This window comes from Xiphophorus couchianus, chromosome 20 (assembly GCF_001444195.1).
Source record: "Xiphophorus couchianus chromosome 20, X_couchianus-1.0, whole genome shotgun sequence".
NCBI lineage: Eukaryota > Metazoa > Chordata > Actinopteri > Cyprinodontiformes > Poeciliidae > Xiphophorus > Xiphophorus couchianus.
The window spans coordinates 17,051,858-17,075,486 of record NC_040247.1 but is presented as its reverse complement, the minus strand read 5'-3'; the positions used below and the strand labels follow the sequence as shown (position 1 = coordinate 17,075,486).

At 36.8% G+C, this 23,629-nt stretch overlaps 1 protein-coding gene and 1 long non-coding RNA gene across 3 annotated transcripts in view; one reads left to right on the top strand and one right to left on the bottom strand.

Annotated features, from left to right (window-relative positions):
- srgap3 (SLIT-ROBO Rho GTPase activating protein 3) overlaps positions 1-23,629 on the bottom strand; it is a 68,464-nt gene that overhangs the window by 39,999 nt on the left and 4,836 nt on the right. For both annotated transcript variants that reach the window (XM_028002741.1, XM_028002742.1), the window contains exon 2: positions 9,995-10,190. In XM_028002741.1, the coding sequence (XP_027858542.1) occupies positions 9,995-10,190 (196 nt within the window). The remainder of the gene's footprint in view (positions 1-9,994; positions 10,191-23,629) is intronic.
- Positions 14,584-21,614, top strand: LOC114135438 (uncharacterized). The gene is made up of 3 exons (XR_003593594.1): positions 14,584-15,925; positions 16,026-16,094; positions 16,775-21,614. It is a non-coding gene; the product is annotated as an uncharacterized LOC114135438 (long non-coding RNA).

Sequence of the window (23,629 nt, the reverse complement as noted above, 5' to 3'; positions counted from 1 at the left end):
TTAGTAGTAGAAGATAACTGGTATTTCAAAGGAGCAGAAGAAATCTTATTCTTTTTGAACAATAATAATATTTGTTGTTAATCTGTTGCTAGGAGATGAGCGAGTTTTCTGGTAACCAAGTGCCACGAAGTAAACAATCTAATTTTTACTTTTGCTAAATTTAACAACTGTAAATTTTTTGTGTCTAAGCAGATAAGCAGTATTTCAAAAGAGCTTGTGTTTTATAAACAATAATATTACTTGTTATTATTTGGTGTTAAAAATTAGCTTTTTTTTCTGGCAACGAAATGCCACGAAGTATAAATCAGATTTTTACTTTTGTGTTGAATGTCTGTTTTATCATATATTTGCGACCAATGACATAGAAAAAAAAAACATTTTCACTGTTCTGTAAAATTCACCAATTCCACTGTTCTTGTTAAGTAGTAGAAGATAACTGGCATTTCAAAATAGCAGAAGAAATCTTATTCTTTTTGAACAATAACAATATTTGTTGTTAATCTGTTGCTAGGAGATGAGCGCTTTTTCTGGTAACCAAGTGCCAGGAAGTAAACATCTGATCTTTTGCAAGATTTACCAATTGTAAATTTCTTGTGTCTAAGCAGATAAGCAGTATTTCAAAACAGCTTATGTTTTATAAACAATATTACTAATTTAGTGTTAAGAAATGAGCGGGTTTTTTTGCGTAACAAACTGCCACGAAGTCAAAATCTGATTCTTACATTTGTGGCTACGATTTTCTTTTTTTTATAATTACCAACAATGACAAAAAATAAAAAAACATTTTCACTTTTCTGTAAAATTCACCAACTGCACTGTTCTTGTTAAGTAGTAGAAGATAACTGGTATTTCAAAAGAGCAGAAGAAATCTTATTCTTTTTGAACAATACTAATATTTGTTGTTATTCTGTTGCTAGGAGATGAGCGAGTTTTCTGGTAATCAGAAAACGTGCTCATCAATAAACATCTGACTTTTACTTTTTTTAAAGTAAAAATCAGAAGGCAGTGCATCAACATTAACACCAACATTAGGGACAAGGGTCTACTAGAAGCAGCCTTTTCCAAAAAATAAGCTTTTTAGCTATTTTTTTATTCATTAGCCATGTTTAGCACACTGAATGGAGGAAGTCAATGTAAGACAACATGCAAGTGACGTTCCACATGCCACTGGACGTATTTAGGCTAACATTAGCATTTTGGATGATTTTATTTAATATGCTAATTTTAACATACTGAATGGAGTAAGTCCATGTTGCTCAACATGCTTGTGACTCTTCACATGCTATTGAGTATGCTGTAGCTTACTTTAGCATTGATGCTAATTTTTAGCATCAGAATGATGAGTTCCAAGTGATGGGCACACTTTGGCAGGCCCCGTTTAAACTTCTAGTTTGTTGTTGCTCCTCCTACTTCATTCTCTTAAAAACACAAGAAGATGTGTGTATCAATTAAACTACCCTCATGAGCTTATTAGCTGTTCAACACAAGTGTTGCATTACTTGTGTTGTCTCTAAAGTGTTGTCCCTAAAAGACATGCATTGATTTAGCCTTTAGAATACTGCTCTTTTATCAAACATCTACGGTAAAGTTATGTAAATAATAAGTAACGGTATACTGTATATCTAGCATTTATAAACCAATTATCCAATATTTCAAAGACACTGTGTGTCTTTAGTGATGTGCCTATTAATACTTAGTAAAAACAAACACAACGACAAGTGAGAATAAAAACAGACATATATTCAACATGGTAGCAGGATGAGAATTAAGTTGAGGAATGAGAGAGCCTGAAATGTGAAGAGTGCAAATGCTTCATACGGAGGACAAAAGCTGTGAAGACTTGAAAGAAACACAGGGCACAAAATCTGTTGTTCCCTCGCTGATGCCCTCATTTCACAGAAATGAGGAGCAGAGGGCCGTTAATTAGGCCAGAGTGCTTCACCAGCAGCGTCTCTGGGAGCCGAGTCTGTTAACACTGTACTAATTGTAGCTCTTTGGCTTGTTTTATGGCACTGACACAGACCAGTTTCTATGTCTTCAGGGGACTGTCAATCACGAAAGACAAACTGCACCACAAATTCTTTTCTTTGTACCTCCCTCCATCTTCCTACAAAGGACCTGCAGATTGTATGCCCTCTGATAACCAAGATATATCACTGACAAGTAGAAAAGGCCAAACACTGAGCTGAAAGGTTTCCGTTGACATTTGCGGTGAAAAAAGGAGTTATACACAGTCTTTTTGCTTCTACTGCATTGTTTTCACCCAGTAGTAATTGACCACAGTGTCTTGCAAAACTATTTATATCCCTTGAACTTTTTCCCATTTTGTCATATAACTAGTAACTTAGGGTGTTTTCACATCTAATAGTCTGGGAAACTCAGCTCAATTGGGGACAAAAATTACAACATGTTACATTTTCAGCTGCTGCTGTTCACTTTCCCACTGCACTGTGTCAAATGAACCAAACCTTTTGAAAAACCTGTTGACCTCTTCGCCTGGCGCTGCACGAAGACCCACTGGGGAAAACATGAAAACCACTAAAAATAAAGACAATGAGCGCAACTTCCTTATTCTCCAAATCTAAACCAAAATGAAGTGGCATCAGATTTTAGTTGTTGTAGGATTTCTCTACTGTCTTTGGTAAAAGGCCACAATCTATTTCTTCCTTTAGTGCTAGACACATGTTTCGGTTGTATTTATCCAGAATCCCTACACTGTTCTCACTTCTTGCTTTTGGAGCGCTCTCCTGTTCGCCTGGCATTCACACGTGGATTCGAACTGCGCCAGAGTTCACTTCAACCGAATAGAGTCTTAGGTTTTAAGGCGGACCAAAGTTCACTTTTTTGGCCGCATTGCGTGCTCACACCTCCCCAAACTAACAGGCTTTCTAGGCAAACAAACTAGAGATAGATTAAAGCGGACTAAACAGGTCTGGGATTTAATCTGATACAGCAGGGCTGTAAAGGGTTCACAGATTTAGCAGATAATATTAGAAATGTTTGCTGTGTTCCTCAGTGCAGAGAAAAAGATGTGTAAAAGTTTAAAGCAGGGTTATGTTTTAAAACAATATGCCAAGCTTTAAACATCTGACACAAAACCTTTCAATTTGAAAATGGCACAAATCACCAAGCCATTAAACTCTATGTGAAAAGCAATAACACTTTGATCAACATAGAATGATTCATAAGTTCTTAAATTTTCTGGATGAGGATTAAACTCCTAAATTGAAACACATTGCAATAATCCCTTCACACAATGATAAACAAAAATGAAGTTTCCCTCATAATGCTTGCAACCAACATCAGTGACAGTCATAAAACAGGGTCATTGCTTTACTTATATATGTACTGAATTCCACCATCCAATCCCTCAGAGCCTGTGATGCGTCTGAGCCAGGATTTCCAGAAGGAAGTCTGTATTTATCAACTCAGGGCTCCACTCTGTGTAGCCTTTAATCTCTTCCACACTGCCTCGCTTCCACGTCTCCATAAAACAGTCAAAGAAAAAGGAAAAAAGAGACAAATAGCTTCAAAAGACAAGGAGGAGGCACATGTTCAAGCTTTGGGAATAAAATTTACTTTGATTCCATTTTACGCGTTGTTTCTTATTCTACATTGACACACCAGTCGCCATTTCAGTCTTTTCTATTAAGAGTTTCATGATTTGACATCTCACAGCTGTACACACATACAGGCCAAAGCAGGGCATCATTGGTGAAGACAAGATGGGGATTTGAAAAGATACAAAAAACATAAAACAAGCTGCAAACCAGCTGATCTATTCATCGTCTATGAGCTGACATCTGCCAGCTGGGCTCGCCAACCTGACAAGAGCCGAGTACCGGCTCCTCTGTTCAAACCAACAAAGCCTGGTGAGATATAGCTCAACCTCCTGCCCTCTGCCCTGCAGGCCACCAGAAAGGAGACTTACTTCAAGAACATAGTTGCACTCAATGGGTATAAAGCTGTACAAGCCACTCAGTGTCAGTGTTTGAAGCACCATCCAACAGCAGCAAACATCACTCTACAATGTTACATCGTAACTAACGGGGATAATGGCTTCAAGAATCTCTTCAAACCAAATAACTCCACTTCCTGATAAATACGACATACAGAGAAACATCAATTCAGTGGGAAAAGGACCTCATACCAAAAAACAAACAAAAAATTTCTTTCATACTGGAGCCATTAAAAAAGCCAAAAATTCAATATCATCTGGTGCTTTTAATTATGTTATTGAAAACTTACTTTTCTGGGTATGGTGATTATATAATTTGGATGTTTAATATTTTTGTAAAACAAGCACTGGGTGAACAATTTGGATTTATTGAGCAGTCTCGCTTTTGCATGCATGCATATGCTAAAATATATAACTACACCCCTAAGGCTATTCTACTGAATGTCCCTTAGCAAATGTATTTGTAGCCATTAACAACCTTCTGGAATAGATGGATATGTGCCCACTGTCACTAGAAGAACAGGCAGAGTTAGGACAAAGCTTTTAATAATAGTCTGCAACGTTTCAATAAGGTTAGTTTACATTTATCCTGCTTTCTTTGTTCCAAAATGTGCATATGTTTAGGATCATTGTAAATTACAACCCCTAATTGTGCCCAAATTTCCCTTTCTGGGGATGGGGCGTCAGAAAGGTGGTTCACCCAGGCCCTTCTCCAAAAACTACCTCTTTGTGCTTGATTGAACTGTGTACCTTCCTACATAGCAAAACTAAAAGACTTCTGAAGAAAAGTTTAGGGTTACATGAGAGACGCGTTGAGCTACCTGACCACAATCACAAGAAGTGCGTACAGAAAAGTCAATAAGAGACTTTAAGACACAAGAACATTGTGCAAACTGTTAAACATGGTGTTGGTAGTATTATGCTTAGCCTTTCCATCTACCAGTGGGTGAAATAATGAAGAAAGATGTCTGCTTCCAAGTTCTTCAACTTCATCTCAGATCAACAGCTAAACAGAACATCTTTGACATAATAGGGTTTACTCTAAATGATTTCCAGTGATCCCAAACACTGGACCTGTGCCAGGAAGCCACCAGTTTAAATGATTTCTACTAGTTCTACCAAAAGCGTGGTCAAAATCCTGGCAGAACTATGCCCAAGCAAGGATGATGTTTTGAAATATTAGTCTAACTGTATGTATGAATATGAACCTTAAATGTATATTTATGACTCTTTGCAATTAGGAAAAAACCACAATATAACCAGACTTGTGCACCTAATTTTTATTTTTGAAGGCATATCACGTGCTGCATTTTAACAACCTTGTCTTGTTTTCGCACTGAAAACTGTGGATTCAGCTACAGAAAACAAAAAGCGTCGCACAGGGCCGCACGTTCACCTGAAGTATTAGATTTCATTGTTGCAAGTGAGGTTAAGTGGGAAGAGCAAAATGATTCCTGGCTGGTTTTGCTGCGGTGTGGCTGTAGCTGCAGTAGCTGTAAATCACAAGAATCTACAGCTTGCTAATGAATCAGCAGGGAAAAGAGTTCAGCCAACACACTTTAGGCCTGGATCCAGGACATACGCAAGTCCATCCTGGTCGGGATGACTCTGCTGTGCTGTTTTATTGTTTTGTCCCTTTAAAAATATTTAATTACTGAGCATAAAAACACAGCTACATGCATAAAATAGGATGTAATGACAGCTACTGTACGAGGAAGACTGTAGCCAAAACGATTTTCCTGTTAATGTACATAGAGACGGAGATAAAGCTTTATTAAAAATCAGTAAGTTCATAACAAAACTCTGAAAATTAAAATGTCAGAATATAAGGCTTTGCATTTCTTTCCGATGATACATAGAGATTGTTTTGGTTTTCTGCCAGCTAACTGTTCTGATTGGACAAACACAAGTGGTTTTCAAGTCTGGGCTCATTAGGTGTTTTTGGTGGCTTGTGATTATCCTAACTACTCGTAAGTAGAAAGAAAACCACAGCAAAGGGTGTGCCACAGCTGATTACAAGCATCTAGAGTCGACAAGGTGAAACATTGCTTTGCATGTTTGTTTTTTTTGTTGTTGCAGTGTGAAAGGTTCGCACACATTGAGGAGAAAGGAATCAGCTATTGAAACAGAGGTCATATTCCTGTAGAAAATAAGGAAGTGTGCCTGTAATATATGCAAACGTGGCAAAATGGAAGGTAATAACCCTTCTAAGTCTTAATTTTACAGTCTTGGCAATCTGATCCAGTTCAATATGCACTGGCTACAAATGGAGTATAACTCCAGATTAAATCTGAACATAATGGCCCCCCAGATTTACTCTCAAAAGCTTTAAAATAAATTGCTCTAACATAAAACTGAAAAATCTACTGCCACTCTGTGAAATTGATCTTGAGATATTACTACCTCCTTTTTACCTCATTCTACCGTCCTGCTCAGTGTGGGCAAGTTAAGTCAAATTTTGTCTTGAAGTCATTCAATGTAAAGATGAAAATACATCTACTTAACTCCATGGTTTGCTTATCTTTCCTATTTTGAGAAGTTTTTATTGATGTATTTTATTGTTTTGTGATAGATCAACACAACAATTTAATTAAACTAGTGTTTTGATACTCTGTTTTTATTCATTTGTGTTATTGTCATTCTTGTACAGCACTTTGGTGCAGTTTTATGCCTGTTTTTAAAGTGCTATATAAATATATTTGACATTGACATTGACAACATAGTGCAGAATGATGGAGAAGTAAAGGAATTTGTGGTTTTTATTTTTATTATTTAATAAAAATCTTAAAAGTGTGATCTAAGTCAATTCTCAACAATCTCAGCCACAAGTATTTCAGGGTAGATTTGGTCATTTAGTAAATAGCATTTTTGCATGTTTTTTTTTTTCTTTTACAAATTTCCTCAAGCTCAGTCAGTATTTTTCAAGTCTTGTCACAAATTCTTAATGGAATTGGTGAATTCAATGAAAACTAAAATCCATTAATCTCTCTTTTTTTTTTTACTAATTTAATTTTTAAAAGGTCTACTAGATGTAAGCCTGGAGTTTGATTGACTTATGCCAACATATACTATGCTTTGATCTAAACCATTCCATTGCACTGGTGCCGTGTTTATCTTTATTGTCTAACTTGGAGATGAACCTCTGCTGCAGTGTTAAGTATTTTCCAGTCTCTAACATGTTTTTTCTTCCATTGTTTCCTGGTATTGAGCTCCATCCACTTCACCATTAACTCCGAGCAGCTGCCTTGTCTCGTAAAAAAAAGCATTCACAAAGAATGATGCTGCCAGTATCATGTCGCTCAGTGAGCATCATGTATTTAGGGGGATCTGTAGATTTAGTCTTCTACCACATAAAGTTTAATTTTGATCTCATGTGACCAGAGCCCTTTCTTCCACATGTTTGCAGGATAAATTCTTGCACCCAACCTGCAGATTTTTGCACCTCCTCCAGAGCTATAACGTAGCTGTATTTTCTACATTTTTTTAATTATTATTATTTGTGAAGCTATATAGTAAAAAATCGGGAGTGAGCTTGATTGTCACCAGAGCTGCCAAATGATAATATGTATGTTAGAAAATGTGGATGATTTTCTCATGAAAATTATGATCTTGCATTTGGAAAGTTTTCTTTAAACATGTCATTTTAGATGTACTTTTCTGACAAATCCCTTGCTGATTGAAGAAGATAATCTGTAGACTCCAGTGGTTCACTACAGTGATGCATCAAGTGCAGGACATTTATATCTACTATAAGTCAAGCCTTTATTCCTTAAAACCGTCTGGGATCAATTATCCCAGGACATCACTGTGAATTTCACACAAACAGCAGCCGTCTGCTTGTAATTTCTCCATACATGAGCTCATAAAGGATGAACCGAAAGTCAGCGGACAGATGTTTTGTGGTCAGATGAGTTTACATCTGATGTTAGGGCTCAGGGTGCCAAATAGAAAAGACCAACACAAGTCCATTAAAACACCATCAATGAATGCATAGGTTGCATGAAGCATGAGCGGCATACATTTGTGCAAAGCATAATTGATGCAAAGGGTTATGTTGGATTCTTTGAGAGTACACAGACTTCTATAATAGAGGTCCTGTGTCTATAATGGCTATTCTTAGCAGAACAAATCCTGCATAACTTAGAGAATTATAGTGTGCATTAACCAGTCCAGATCTGTCTCATAGAAATATGTGTGAGGAACACAATCAGACACTACAACCACACAATGCTGAGTAACTGAAAGCTTGCTTCAAGAAAATGGACACAGGACCTCCTTTCAAAACTGCAGCAGTTGGTATTCTCAGTTCCTAAATGATTAAAATAGGTGATTCAATGGAAGTCTGATGTAACACAGTGGTAAACAAGTTTGACCTGAAAGTTTTTCTGAGTTTCTAACATCAAAGTTAAGATAAGTTCAAATATTTTTGATAGAATGAAGTCAGTTGGAGAAAGTGAAGAGTCTCTATTTTGATCTTTTATATGTTTTAAAAATGTAAGATGCAGAAGTAATTACAAAATTCAAGCTTGTATGTTGTTACATTTCAGAAATCTTTTCATCTTTCTGATATCCAGCTGATATTAATTTAAATTGCCTAGGCTTAGTGAATTATTTTGAAAAGGTGCATTTATGTTTGCTTGTTTGTTTCTGTTAGGGGATATTTAGATGTCACAATAAAACACCATTTTCAAATCTTACCAATTAATCTGTCAATTGTTTTAAACCTCCCATTTAATAATTGCTTGTGTTAATCTGTAACTCTATTAACTTCACTCCAGAAGGTCAAAACCGCGACGCCTTTTCACATTACCAAATGTAAAAGAGGATTTAAACAAAAAAAAGATGAACACCTAGAGTCCTGCAGCATTAACTTAAAAAAATTCCAAGCAGACATTATGGCAATGTAATGCCAACACAGATTCAGACCTGAGAACTGCTGCCAGTACACAGCTGCCCCGGCGCTCCCATTAGCAGACTGAGCTAAGCTCTTCTGCTTGCTGTAGGTATTTGATTTGGAGAGCAGCGGAGCTTAATTTCATGCCCTGCGTGAGCCATGTAGCCGAGAGTTGGTGGGAAATTCTGGGCAAATGATGCCAGATTTCTACACTTGCACATGTTTTTGTAATTTTCGAGCAGAGGAATGAAAATGGGCGGCATACATTTGTGCAAAGCATAATTGGTGCAAAGGGTTATGTTGGATTCTTTGAGAGTACACAGAAAATAAAATAAAACATTTTCTTTAAATCTTAGAAAATCAGATTTAAACCACATAACGTTCAGAAGCTGTTTTTGTCCATCTAAGTCTCTATTCAGTGAGTTATTTGTTTGATACATGAAAAATAGGGAAATGATATATAGAAAAATATAATAATATGAAATGCAATTTTTTCCTCTAATTTTGAAATAATAGTAAAATACTGAGCACAACAACTCCCTTAAAGGGTGTTGTTGTGCTCCTGTGATTATTATTGTGGAATAGTTAGAATTTTTTTTTTCTTGGCTCTTAAAAATAATCTGAATAAATAAATAATTACAAAAATAAATCAGAATAATGTAAAATCAGCACATCAAAGATTTTCGCATTCTGGGAATCAGAAACTGGGCACAAAATTCTCATCGGTCTATGTGTATAATTTACCCCCTAGATCCTTAAATTTTAAAAAAAAGTCCAGAATCTATTACAAATATTTTTTTGAATATTCGTCTTTGAAAATTTCTTATGAATGTTCATTGTTTTCTGTCTTAATGTTTAGCATATTCAGACAGCCTCATGCTGCAAATACCCTGTTTTTGTTGTTGTTTTTTCCAAATAGAGAATAAAACACATGAAGCTTTCTATGATTTGAGTTTAAATTGAATAGAGAGGAAGCGATAGATTCTAGAAACAGGCTTAAAGTGCACACTGACAAGGTACTGTTTCAATAAATAGTGTTAAAAAACATGACAAATCTCTAATTTTCCATTAAACGAACAAAAAGAATCTTGCCGTTATAATGGCAGATGTAATGCATTTTGTCTGCTGAGGGGAAAACTCACTTAAACTGCTGATGCTCCCTGGAACTGCGGATCTTTGAGGAGAATCTCTCAGCCAGTTTCTCCAAGCTGCGAGAGTATTCCAGTTCGATCTCAGCTTTGCGTCGGAAGAACTCCTGCAGGTCCTGCAGCAGCTGGATACGAGACTCCGACTGCTGCTCCAAGCATTTAAACTGCTCCACGAGCTGGTTACGGATCTCTGTTCATTATAAAACAACACAGACATGACATTATTAGACAAATTAAACAAAAAATGATGGCACTGATAATTAAAGCCATACTTAAAGACTGTGTTGAAGAGGATTTGTTTCCAAAGCACATTTAGATGATATAAAGAAGTAACACAGAAAATAGTAATGCAATTAAACGTGCAATATTGGTAAGAAGAAAAATTATGAATAAAGTAAAATGTGTTCTAAAGCAAATATGTATTACTGTAAAGCAATCAAAGCATATAAAAATAACCCCTTAACTAATGAAAAGTTGGCCTTGTAAAAGATTAAAGTGAATAAAAGGATTAGCAACACATTTCAAACAATTTGACTCTTTTTGTCAGATTTGACACGACTCTCCAAGAAGTCAGAGATGTAAACAGGAGCAGACCAACACAGGGCTTTAAAAGTGAGGACTAAAGTTTTTAGAGTGGACTCAAAAATATAATTATAAAAGGTACCATGTGACTAACATATTAAATCAAGTCAAATTTATTTGTATAGCAAATTTCAGCGACAACACAGTTCAAAGTTTAGATCATAAAAACAGCATCAATTATGAAAGAAGCTATAAACAGTACATTTTGTCAAATGCCGTCATTAAAATCATCAAGCACATACAGATGGAGGGTAAAAAATGTTTTCTGTTTCCCATGTTAGTTAAAAGCCTTTCTGCAGCATTCCGGACTGACTACAGAGCCTCTTCTTATTTAAACATATAAAAATGCTGCTGCAATAATCCAGGTCTTAATAGCTAAAGTATGCATAATCAGATTGGCAGTGTCAGTAAGGAATTCAGTCTTTTCTGCATTACACTACAGATAGGTTCACATAACCATTGTTTATTGCTGGTCAGAGACAGTTTCTGACATGCAGTGGACTTAAATTAGTACCGAATAAATCTGAATATCATCTGAATAAAGGTTGCAAGAAACATCAGGGGGAAGAATGTATGAACCCTGTGGTACTCCACATGAAACACGTCTAGATTAAGAGATTAACCGGTTTGCAAAAAATGCATATTCTGACAGTAATGTGTGGGGAAAACTTCGCTAGACTCTCCTACAGTAATGCACAGACTGCCAATCAAAAATATCATGTCCACTAGATTCAAATAAAGCTGTCAGATCAAGTAATACTAGAATTCAAAACCCATTCAAGGTTCATCAACATGCCACTGTTTTCTAGTCAATGGTGTTTATGGAAACTAGACTGAAATCTGTTATAACTCACAATTAATCCAAAAAGGGAGACGTTTGTTATAAATAAACTGCACTTTGTTCTTCACGGTTCCACAACAGGAAGTTTTAAAAAGCTGGTGAACACACCTGCTAAAACAGAAAAGTGCTACATATCTCTGCAATACAAGAGATATTCAAGTGAGAGTCATTTATAAAGGTTTTGGACAAGAAATATTTATGATAAATAAAACAGCAAACAGTGCAAGGCTGTAATATTATCAAAAATGGACCCTTCTGAATCTCAAAAGTTCACTTTGCTCTTCAAGTATCAAAGACACGCATGTTATAAAGAGTCTGCTTAAAGTAAAGATAAAAATTGAGCTCCATGCAAAAGCAAGTAGGATGACCTGCATCAATGATTTCTCATAATTTTCCCTGTGAATTTGTCAGACTGATCTAATGAGAAGGTAATGCACTCCCACACTCGGAAAAGAAGACGAGTCACATTTCTCTTCAAGAGGAACCTGACACTACGAGGCAGAGCAAGGATCCTTCGTGCCTGTGGGAGCCACGAGCATAACCTGATTCCGCTTTATAGTGCTGTCATCAGCAGCAACGATGCCTCAACTCATGAACAGAGACAGACCTATCCCACAGAGAGAGAGAGAAAAAAGAGAAAGATGAGGCAGATCTACCAGAAGCAGAACGGTGTTACTTCACAGAAGGAAGGAAGCCTCCAGGTCTGATAAGAGAAGTTTCCCAATCTGATCTGGGTTTCTATATTAAACGTACAAGCAAAACTGAATAAAAACAAAAGATACATGCACTAGCTGTTTTTCTTTTTTAAATCTCTCTTTTATAGCTCAGTTTACGAGGCAGCGGATTTACACAGAAAAAACAGTTTAATGGTTATTTGTTTGCAAATATCCTTTGTGCCCTAAACTCCACCTTCTTGTGCTATGTTTGTCTTTAACAAGTCTGCCTTAAATTGTACAACATTACCAAAAGCAACTTGAACTTCATAATGAGTCACATCGTGTTGCGACACCCTTCTGTTGCAGAGTGAGTCACTGCAAGTAATAGCCTCAGAAAAAAAAAACAAGAACAGGGTGATTTTTGGCAGGCACAGGAGCTGCTAGCTGAATGATAAAACCACACAGACTGTGTTTTTGTGCTGTTGATGGTGCAATTTGGTCAGAGCCAAGCCCTCATCATAGATATGTGACGAGGAAACAGTGCTGTTGTGCAGCAGCAGCCTCTATGATGTCGTGCCGCCTGGCTTCAGCCCTAAACGCTGAACTCCACTTTGCGGTTAACCATTGTTCCTGCCTTCCACTTTATCCAGGGGCCTCCTTTTCTCCCACCATCTCAAAAAGCTGAAAGCTCAGTTTAAAGTGGAAGCTCGGAACCAGACACCACTTTACTACTCCAGTACTTTCAGGACTAGTGGTGCCAGACGTGCCGTTGTGTTCCCCGTTTTGTGTTCTTTCTTCCAGGAGAAAGGCGACGCAAGCGAGCAAAGAGGACCGCCTGAGGAAAATGTGACACCGATATGCCTGAGTGACAGGATTTAGTTCTGAAAACATTCTGTCTAAAAAGGCAAGTCTGAACCACAAGCTGCATCCTCACTTTTAAAAGACACAATCGAAGACAGAAATAGGTCATGCACACACACACACACACACACACACCCTCACCAGAAGTGTGCCCATTCCTCTCAGAGACCATGAGCAATTGGAGAATTATTCCCCAGCTATTCCCAGCCCTTTGAGAAGCCTCATTCGCTGCGGCTTATTCAAAGAGAGCGACCCCTCTGTGCTTCTGTTCGGTCTTTGAAGAGAAGAAATGTTGTGGAAGTACTGTATGTCTGTGGTTAAATTGATTATGCATGTTTATCTTGTTGAACACCATCAAAGCAGGTTCTGTCATTCTTTTTGTCCATTCACGGGAGGAAGATTTACTGCTTTACTTAATGGTCTCTGCAAAGAAAATGAACGAGTAGGGGAGATTCTGCTAGGCTAATGTAAATGCAGCTGTCAGAATAATTCAGATTCAATGTAAGTGACGTGTTACATTATTGCATCTACAAGATATTTTGTAAATCTGCCTTAGGCTGTCTTCTTCAATTTTCAACAAGAATTATCTTAATGAAGTGTAAAATTAGATTGGACTTCTATAAAAAAAAATCAAAGAATTAAAGAACAGATAAATCATGTGGATTCAATACAGCTGATCCAAATCAAAGTCAATTATAGATAAAGGCAGATGTAAGCATGTAAGTATTCATTTTGACAGAAGTCAACTAATCAAAATCTAAAAATCGCACCATTTCTTCAGATCAGTGACCTCATCATACCAAAAAGTAGCTGGTTGACAACAAGCTGTTGCTGCGGGAATAAACACTCCGCTGTCTTCAGCAGTAGTGAGGCATGTAGAATGATTCCAGAGAAAGCAGTGGCATCCAAGCTGGTCATTCACGCTTCGTCACCGAGGGAGTTGATGGCTACGCATATGGCCGACGTGCCGAAATCAGTTTTCACTGTAAGCTCAACAGCAGTTGCACATTTGTTTATGTGGAAAACAACTCCTACTACTTGACTTGCAGAGGAATTTCAGGAGTTTGGCTCAGTGTGTCTTGTGGAGCTTGAATAGTGTGTGCAGAAACGAACGTCCTGCAGCCATGTGACCAAGGGTTGATTGTTAGACTTCAGTTCAACCATGGAAACCTTTAGGACATCAGCAGATATGAGAAAAGTCTCGTATTGGTTGCCGGGTTAATCTTCTGTAGTTAATTAGTGTTGGATTAGAGAGAGTTGGTAGTCTTTTTGAAATATTACACTTGCTCTATCGGGAATACACACAGAGAAAGTTATTCATGCTAAGGATAAACTGTCAACAATCCTAATTGAGAGAAATTGTTAATTTTTCTGTGTAGTTAAACCAAATTAATAAAGCACTGTGGCATCAGTTGTTTTTTTAAAATCAAAATGATCTGGATTAGAAATTTTCTTTGTTTTGACATGGTTTTATTTTTAATCTGTGTAAATACCTGAAGATTTAACTATTTTGTACATTTTCAGTTTTTCAGAGAGACAGATGTGTTTTTTTTAAAGAACTGTTTTTATTTTATAATTCATATAAAGTATTTTTAGTTTTAAAATAATTTACAAAAACTAGTTTGCTATTCATAGTTCCTAGTAGCTGGAAACTTAGACAATGAGAGGTCCACCAACACATTGTTTATTTTTTTGGGGGGGGGATAAATAAAATATTCTTGAATTTTAATTTTAATTAAAATTAGTAAGTTGAAAAAGACTAAATCTCACATCAGCAGGTCAAACGTTTCCAAAATCCATCGGAAATCACCACAAATCTCTGATTCATGCATTTCTTCCTCAAATAACTTGGTCATTTGGAGCAGCTCATGTAGGATTAGCATTTCAAACAGTGATTCTCATTATTCTATTAAATAAGTGACAGAAAAATCCTCACACCTCCAGTTTGGAAAGGGATTATCTGGGCAATGAACCAAAAACATGACTCGTCAAACTCAACACGAGTTAAGTTAAGCCTTTAATGTTTCTGCTTTGTTGGATCTTGTCATCTCCAAGCAGCAATGCAGCCATCTGCTCTGTTTTTGTGTGGGATCTTTTCTTTAATAGAAACAGGGACGGATGTGACAAGAGGCCGACTAGGGGTGGGGGGGCCAAGAGCATCTGACATATGATTAACAGTCTAGTGGGATCACACAAATGAGGGATGCACTTCTGTTTGGATAAATTCTCCTTTTACAACCTTTGTAACAACCTAATTAGAATTAGGCCACCACACAGACTTTGATGATTCACTTTTGCTGGTGTAGCTGAGCATAAATTGCATCTTTTCTGAAAGAACTATTTTATTTTGTTATCCAGTTCCTTGCTCCAAAATAGCACCTATGAACAGTTTGATATATTCTACACAAACACAAAAATGATATCTAAAATAAACTGCAGTCTAATGGTTTAAAAGAAACAGCAATTAAAATGTTTTTAATGTTTAACATAATCCATACTGTAAATGTGTTATATTGAGCATTTATGAAACCCAGCAACATTTTCTTTTGTCTTTGTGTGTGAAATGCATAAACACTACTGTGCTCACACCAGCAACATCTAATACATCTAACATCTACTCTACTTTACTTACTCTACTATCATTGTTACTTTTCTGCAACATCTTTATTTTTTAAATTACACTCATAAATTATTTGTAATGCCACTTTGCATTCATCACAGGAGAGTGTGATGAGGCAGCAAACCATAAAATCATTTTGTCGAACACTAATATCTGTTGTTTTCTGCTTCTCTGAGATTAGTTTGTGAAAGTAACAGATCAAATCCCAGACATTCCTCTCCAGCTCAGTCTGGAGAATCACATGGCATTCCCAGGCACGAATGGATCTAAAATATCTCCAGCAAGTTATGGACGGGGAAACAGCAGCTGTACTCCACCCTGCTCCACGACGACTGACCTGGGAAACTAAATCTTCTTCTACACAGGTGTGGTTTTAACCAGTTCTCTCACAGTCCACCCCGACCAGATTCAGCTCTATTTAAAGACCTTGTTCAGTTCCTCCCTGTTTTTTCAAAACCACCTCAGGTGTTATGAGCGATTTCATTGGCACCATGGCAACAGTCTGCATTCGTTGATTAGCGACTGGAATCTGAGGTGAGAGGGTGAATAATAATAATAATCAATAATCCTGTGGTCAACCCTTGAGATCCAAACGTTTTCATAAGTTGTGGCAGAAGAGCACATGCAGGGTCAACTGGACGATTAAACAGGATGACCAAATATAACACTTTCACTAAAACTTGCAATCAAAAAATAATTTTATGGTAAAGCAAAACTTTTGCACAGAAATTAAATAGGTGTCGTCTGGGAAGACGTAAATTATAGTTTTACAGTGACTAAATTATGAGATCCAGGTTTTTAAAACATCTGTATCATTTATATGTGACAGTATTGCAATCCTAATCATCATCCTCATCTACACATACTCCATAAAGAGATTTTTTATGTACATTGATCAACATATGGATACTCATAGGACAGTAACAGGAAAACCTCTAAAAACAATAGCAGGATGTCAGACATGCATGAACTTTGATCCTTCCAGACAAAATCCTGCAGGGACAACAGTGCTGAACCACATTCTGGGGGAATTTATAATAAATTTCATAAAACAAGATTTAGATTTAACAAAGCTCCTTTGTGAAATGTCTGAAGAAAAGGTATTGAGATCTAAGTGAGATTGACTGCAACATCTTAAACTGATGCCTGACACATTTCTACATGATTGTTAGCCTTTCAAATGTGCTATGAGATCTCTTTTTTTTATTTTGCAGTCTTTGTGTAGCACAGTCATCTGGTTGAGAGCATCTGCATTCGAGACTTCCTCTAGCTGCTCCGCCTGACTTCCTGTTGGCTCCCCAGCAAGAGAATGGCACCAAAATTACTACCAGATGCAGAGCTTCAGTGATTTTCAAGTTTTTACTGGTGTTGCCTCGAGAGCGGTGTCGACGGGGCAGTTAACACTCTGACTTATTGAAGGTCAGAGGTTCAATGCCGAGCACCTTTCAGCTGTGATTGTTGGTCACTGACCCTGGAGGGGAACGACATTCTGATTGACCTCGACTTCCTAACAAGCTGTGATAAACCAGACAACTGGTTCAATGCAGTTAATCTTAGTGAAAGTTAATTAACAGGGAATGAATACAAATCCATGTCGCAATATATTTTTTTTTTCATAAAAGACATTAGTAATTTTTTTCCACTTCACTATTATCTGCTGCTTTTTATTAGGACATTCAGACTAAGAGCTTTAAATGGAAGCTTTATATTTCACATGTTAAAATCCATTTATGCTCACAATGTGTCAGCATCTGTTCATGTCTCAAATCTTTTGTTTAGCCATTTAAGTTTTGTTTAGCCTTTTAAGCCAACCATGCATTATGTTTGCATTTTATTACTGAATAAGAAGTCTACAATTATTTTTGAAAATGGGTGACCCTGATCTTGAGGGTATTTTCTTTTTGGAGATAACTGCAGATGGGGGCAGCATTTAAAGTGTCACAATGTCACTGTGCAGCAAGAGGAGCACACAAAAATAGACAAAAGCAACTACAAGCCAAATTTCTCCAACCTAATCTCTGACTCCAGCTCTGCAGCATTTCGGTTCTACACTTCAGAGCCAAATTTGTGTGAAAAGAAGACACATAGAAGAAAGCAGCCCTTATCCAGACCTCAGTTCACTCTGTCTGCCCCTTATACTAAGTCTCAGAATACAAGTCCCAGCGCTGAACAAATCCCCCTGCTTCTCTGTTCAGCTTTAATCCTCTAATGATTAGCACAATTTTGGATTCATGGGGCCGTGCAGCTGATGTCGCTGTGAGTTCTTCGCCTGTCTCTATCAAACCCGGTCTCTCTCTGTAGCCCAGGCTGCTGCAGCACGTGTGCTCAAAGATAAGAGAACTTTAGATGAGCCCAATCAATAGCTGGGTAGAGATGAACCGGTCGAGCGTCTTAGAGCAAGATGTCAGCTGTCAGTTTCTGTGTTGGTCCTCCTAATTATCAGCTGGTTTATTGGATTTTCCACTGGATGTTCTGTCCACTAAACTAAAAATCAATCCAGACTGAAAGAAAAAACCCAACAGATCAGATTGACTTGTGCATCATTTTGACTTGCCCCAAGCTCTCCTCTCCTCAAAGATCCTCTTTGTATTGAAATTGAATACTACCAAGACAAATAGTATTGACTGCAATAGTAATAAAAAGGCAGAACGCTTGTCTATCTCTGTCAAGCCATATTGAAGAGGGCCATTTCATCACCATATATGGTTAAATCCAGGCATAAGCTGAAGAATCCTACCCAGCTTTCAATCATTTGCTGTATCCAGCATCCAGCTACGCAGGACCAGGCTGCAAAGTGTCTCCATGGCAACATGGGCGTAAACCAGTCTCAGGGGAGAAGCCTATTGGAGGAAAGGGTTAAATCTGGCGGACATGGAGAGGTGGCACGCTGAGTGAGGTAGAGTTAGATGGACACGATTTATGTTTATCAGAATGCAGCAGCATCTGATTACAGCAGTAAAACAGTCTTTTCCCCTAAACAGCATCGATTAAGCTAAATTAGAATAAAATACCAATTCACTTGCAGTAGAATAGAGACAACTAATGTTTTAGGGGTTCAAATAAATATTTTATTTGTGTGAGGCTTTGAAACAACTTGCACAAGTTCTAAAAGTAGATAAGATTTCACCTCGCCTAAAATTGGAAACAAGGAAAAGACTAAGATGACAGAACTGCCATTGCCATTTGTCAAGCCTCTGTAATGCCAGTTATTTTCTGGTTTCAATCTAGTCAGGGAATCATATTCTGACTTCAGAAAACAATAAATTTTCTGAGTATTTTAGCTTTCTAACTTTATACCGCTGTTTTCAAAGCTGTACATTGATGATATAGCAGCAAATTAAAAATGTGTTAGCCAAACAAATGCAATCGCCATCAAAGTTAAAATAAAATTTGAATTAACCTCTTAAAAGCTATAGAGTGAAATGTCACAGTTTTGAGCTTCTTAGAGTGTGCCACTTTTGATCCTATATCTATACTCCTTAGTGTACAAGAGGGATTTGTGAGCTGCAAATAGGTGACTGTTTAATTATCTAAAGTCTTCTGTGGGACATGCTAAGATAAAGTTAATCTAGCAGTTCTGGAGCTTAAAATATTACCACTTAACTAATTGCTTCATCAGATAGTGAGCTTTGAGAGACTTTCTGCATTTTCTTTTTTGCTGAGCATTCTTGTTGTAGCTGTTGCTATGGTTACAGTGCCTGTATTCTCTCAGAAGATTTTAATTTGAACAGATCAGTAGTGTTGTCACAGGCAGTTTTGTTTTCTGAAAAAAAGAGAGAGAAATAAAATCTCCTTTAGTCTCAAACCAGGCTTGCAGAGCAGCAGGCTTTGCAGGGGGAGCGATAATTCCCCTATAGTCCATATATGGACACATTTGGAAACATTGTTTTGCACATTTCTGATGCAATGTCTGTTACTTTATCTTTTTCCAACCTTGGAATGCTGGCAGCACGAATGTGAGCCATACTCAGCAACATCTCTGTTGCAAAACACTGAACACGGTGAGTACAATAAATTTCTGCCTGATTGGCCATCAATTTTTAACTACTACTTTCCTACCTTTGTGTAGGAGCTTGCTGTGCTGAAGCCAGTTTTTATGTAAACAGTCACAGTGGGGGGGAAATATGGTTCCATCTGAACCATTTTTATCTCTTGATAAAAAAAAAGTCATGTTGAACATTTAAAGTTAATATTCAGTTTTATCTTATTTTGACTGCAAATTTCCAGCATCCTTAACAAGAACGTCTCACTGCAGATGTCTCACGCACAGATATATGGCTTTAGCTTTTTACAGTGTCAAAGTGCAACTTCCATTATGATGATTATTAATCACCAAACAACTTCAGAAGAGATGGCTAATCCAAACTTATACTATTGCTTTTCCTTATTTCCTGCAACAAACACCTGTGCTGCAGTGCAAACATTACCTTGTCCTCATAAACAGGAACAAGTGTCGATTCATTTGAAACTGACATTTTTGTTAACACCATTGCTTATAAAAAATTTTTTTGCATTTGGTTGCTGTTGGTGCAAAGGAGCTGTTGCTGTCCTTTAAGGCATGACACAAAGATTAAAATATAGTATGTGTTGACAAGAAAAGAGTCTGTGTTTAACTCTCACGATGACACTGATGTCCTCATTGACGTACATGTAAGCATTTTGAGGGCCACTTAAAGGGTTAAAAGATTACCTTTCAACTTCTCTAGAAAAAGAGTTCACCTTTAAGATACACGCTAAATGATGCTTTGTTTTTATCACTAATGTTCTTGTCACTCGGGTTGTGGACATATTAATCTCGTTTTTACAATTTTATTTTTTGGCTTTGTTATGCGTTTCTGGTCGTAAAACAGAAAGAAAAGGACAGACAACCATCAGTGTTGATGGTGCAAATATCAAACCTATTGAGGTTTCTCGCTTTAGAAGTGCAGTGGTGGCAATAAAAGAGAAGTGGGGAGAGTCTAATTTTGGTTTTTACAAATCTTTTATAGGTTTAAGCTGAAAAATATGTAAAACTGCCTCTAATTCATCTCTAGTTTCCCAGTACACAGCAGTCTCTTACTGGAATGGGGCTAAAGGGTCACTTTTACAGGAAATGCTGACTTTTATTTTTTTAAAACAAATTGAATGGCTTAAATGAAAAGTGAACACTTGGACTGACTGGCACTGAGTAACCATGAAAACGAAGCTGTTTGTCTTCTTTCAAAGGGCCTTTGTTAGCTTCATTAATGCCAACACATGAATTGAGGAACTATTCAAACACTGTTAAATGATAAATAACGCTTGACAGATCTGCATTTTCTTGAAAGGCTAATTATATCTGGAGAATTTGTGAAACAGACAGAACAACGTCTCTGTTAATCAAGTCGCAGCTGCATTCATCATACTGAGCCTTAAGACACCAAATAAAAGCTGATTCTGAACTCTGAAGCAAAACAGACAGAGTTGAATGATACAGTACACAAGAATGACAACTCAAAAAATGTTTTGTAAAAGGTAAAATTTGGTTGTGCATTTTAAAGGTGCTCTGCTCAATTTAAAATGAGCAGAGCACCTTTTAAATTTTTAGGTTTTCCAAAGCTTCAGCCAGCTTTCTGATTGTCTGTACCTGCTTTTCTTGCAGGGTTGTGGGGTTACTGGTGCTATCTCCAGCTTTAATTGGGTAAAAGGTGGGGTACACTCTTTACGGGGAAACAGCAACACACAGCACAACAATGCGCAAGCACACACACACACACACACACACACACACACACGTCCACACGGAGAGCAATTTAGAGACACTAATTAGCTTAAGAGTCATAGTTTTAGACTGTGGGGGAGGGAAAATGAACAACATTAAATACATTTTTTGAAGCCTTCCTGCTGTAAATTGTCATTATTATTTAGGATGACATACAGTGTGTAATAAAAGGATATTATTTATGAACAGCTCACTAGTGATAAGACATGATACATTATTTTATATGCATCTAAGAAAACATCTAGGTCTCCCTTTGTAATTGTAATGTTGTTTGATTTTATGTCTGTGCTGTTTAAAGTTTAAAAAATAAACTACATAAAAATGACAAGATGAAAGAAAAAAGCAAAATACATTAGCGGCATGTACGGTTGGTTGATTTCTATGCATATTTATCGGTTATTATTAATACATTTATGCAAGCCGACATTTGAATTCACATATTTATCTCCTCTGGAAAATGTTTAAAGATTATCAAGGCTCCAGTTATGAGTGAAGACATCTTGATATAATCCTATTTTAAAAGTCCAATAAATACAAATAAATGATAGTATTTCACTGATCGATACCAATTTCTGTGCTGCTGAAAACTCAGATAGTTTTTAGATAATAAATAATTTGTTAAATATGAATAGGTTTGCTTTACAAAAATGAATAATGAATGAAACTTTAGAAACCCATTTATTATTTTACGTTGTAGGTGCTACAGTCTTTTGTAAACCAATTTTAAAAAACACCAACTACTCCTATCGAGTTTGGTAGCCAATTACATAGAGCCATTGTACCACCGTCCACTGACTATAACGGTTAAGACTTCCAGATAAAATAAATGTACCATAATTAATTTATAGCACAGGACAATTTATTAATAATTATTGAAATAATTATAAATCTTTTTTACTTTAAATTATGATGGACGATTTAAGTATGATGCACTTTTATTGAGGCATTTAATACATTTCTAGCACATTCTGGTAAACAATTACTAACACAGTGAACCCTGTTATTCAAAGGACTTAAGCGTCACGAATAATTGCTAATAGCCAAAAATCTGTGAATATTTGAGACCGCTTTTTTAAAACGCCTATCACTGCTTATTTTAACAATTCAAACACCACATTATCTTTTATTTAATAACTTGGGGAATTCATGAAATAAAATGCAAGAGGGAAGTTGTTGATGGGGTCCAACAGACTGGTTAGGAAAATCCAGATTTGCAAATTTAGTGTAACTCGTTAAAGTTTACATTTTGCCTGCTGCAGCCTTCTGTCTCCGCAATGAGAGGTGAAATCCACCCCAGACCAACCATTGCATTTAGAACATGTTCCTATTTGTATGTTGAAAATTGATTTACCCATCAGTCAGTCAACTATCACTTGATTAGACACTTTTAGATAAAAAAAACACAAAGCTTAGAAAAGCAAAAGAAGAAAAGATATATAACTTAGATGGAAATATTAGCAAACAGATTTCCCAATGCCCCAGTTATGCTCGTAATAAAGCTCTAAAAAGACTTCATTATGAACAAATCAAGATAATCAATCTTTTTATTTTATTTTCAACAACAGAGTAAGTAAGTGCATTTAATAAATGTTTCTTAGTGATTAACAATAGGGAATCCAACAATCCAACAGAAGCAATCTCCAGCTTTGTCATGTTTTAATAACTCACTGCAGTTTCACACAAACCAAAGCAGCCCAGAGAGGAGGTGAATTTATTGGGCCGTACAATAAACAAGCTGTCCCACTCAAGATTAATGCCCTAACAGCAAATTAATTAAATTTCCTTTGCCAATGTTCACTTAGTCTGCAGCAGGTTTGCCCAACAAGCAGGAAGCTGGAGGGTCCACATTAAATGACTCAGCGTGACCAACTCCTCTGCTCTCTGTCTGTTCCTGCAGCTTCCTGCTGCCTGCCAAGACCTCAACAACCAACTAACCAAAAACCCAGAGTTCAGCTAACACTGGACCAAATTTACTTCCAAAAGCATTAGTATCCCTGGAATATTTTCAAATTAATACACTTTACTGGGGTCTTGTATGACAGAACAACACAATGTACAGTAGCATATAATGCTGAAGTAGAAAGAAAACTAGATCTTTAAACTTTTCTACAAATTTGGAGGTCAAACAAGCTGTGTTTTATTTTTTTGACAGGATCCTTTACTTTGACACTAAGTAAGTAAATAAATAAAATCCTGTGCAACCAAACATCTTCTGATGTTGCCTATTGGTAAGCAGAATCCACCTACATGTCACTTAATCTCAGTTTGAAACCAGTTATTATGTGAAGGCATCAGAGGTTTGTCAGAGACAATTATTGAATTAATAAAA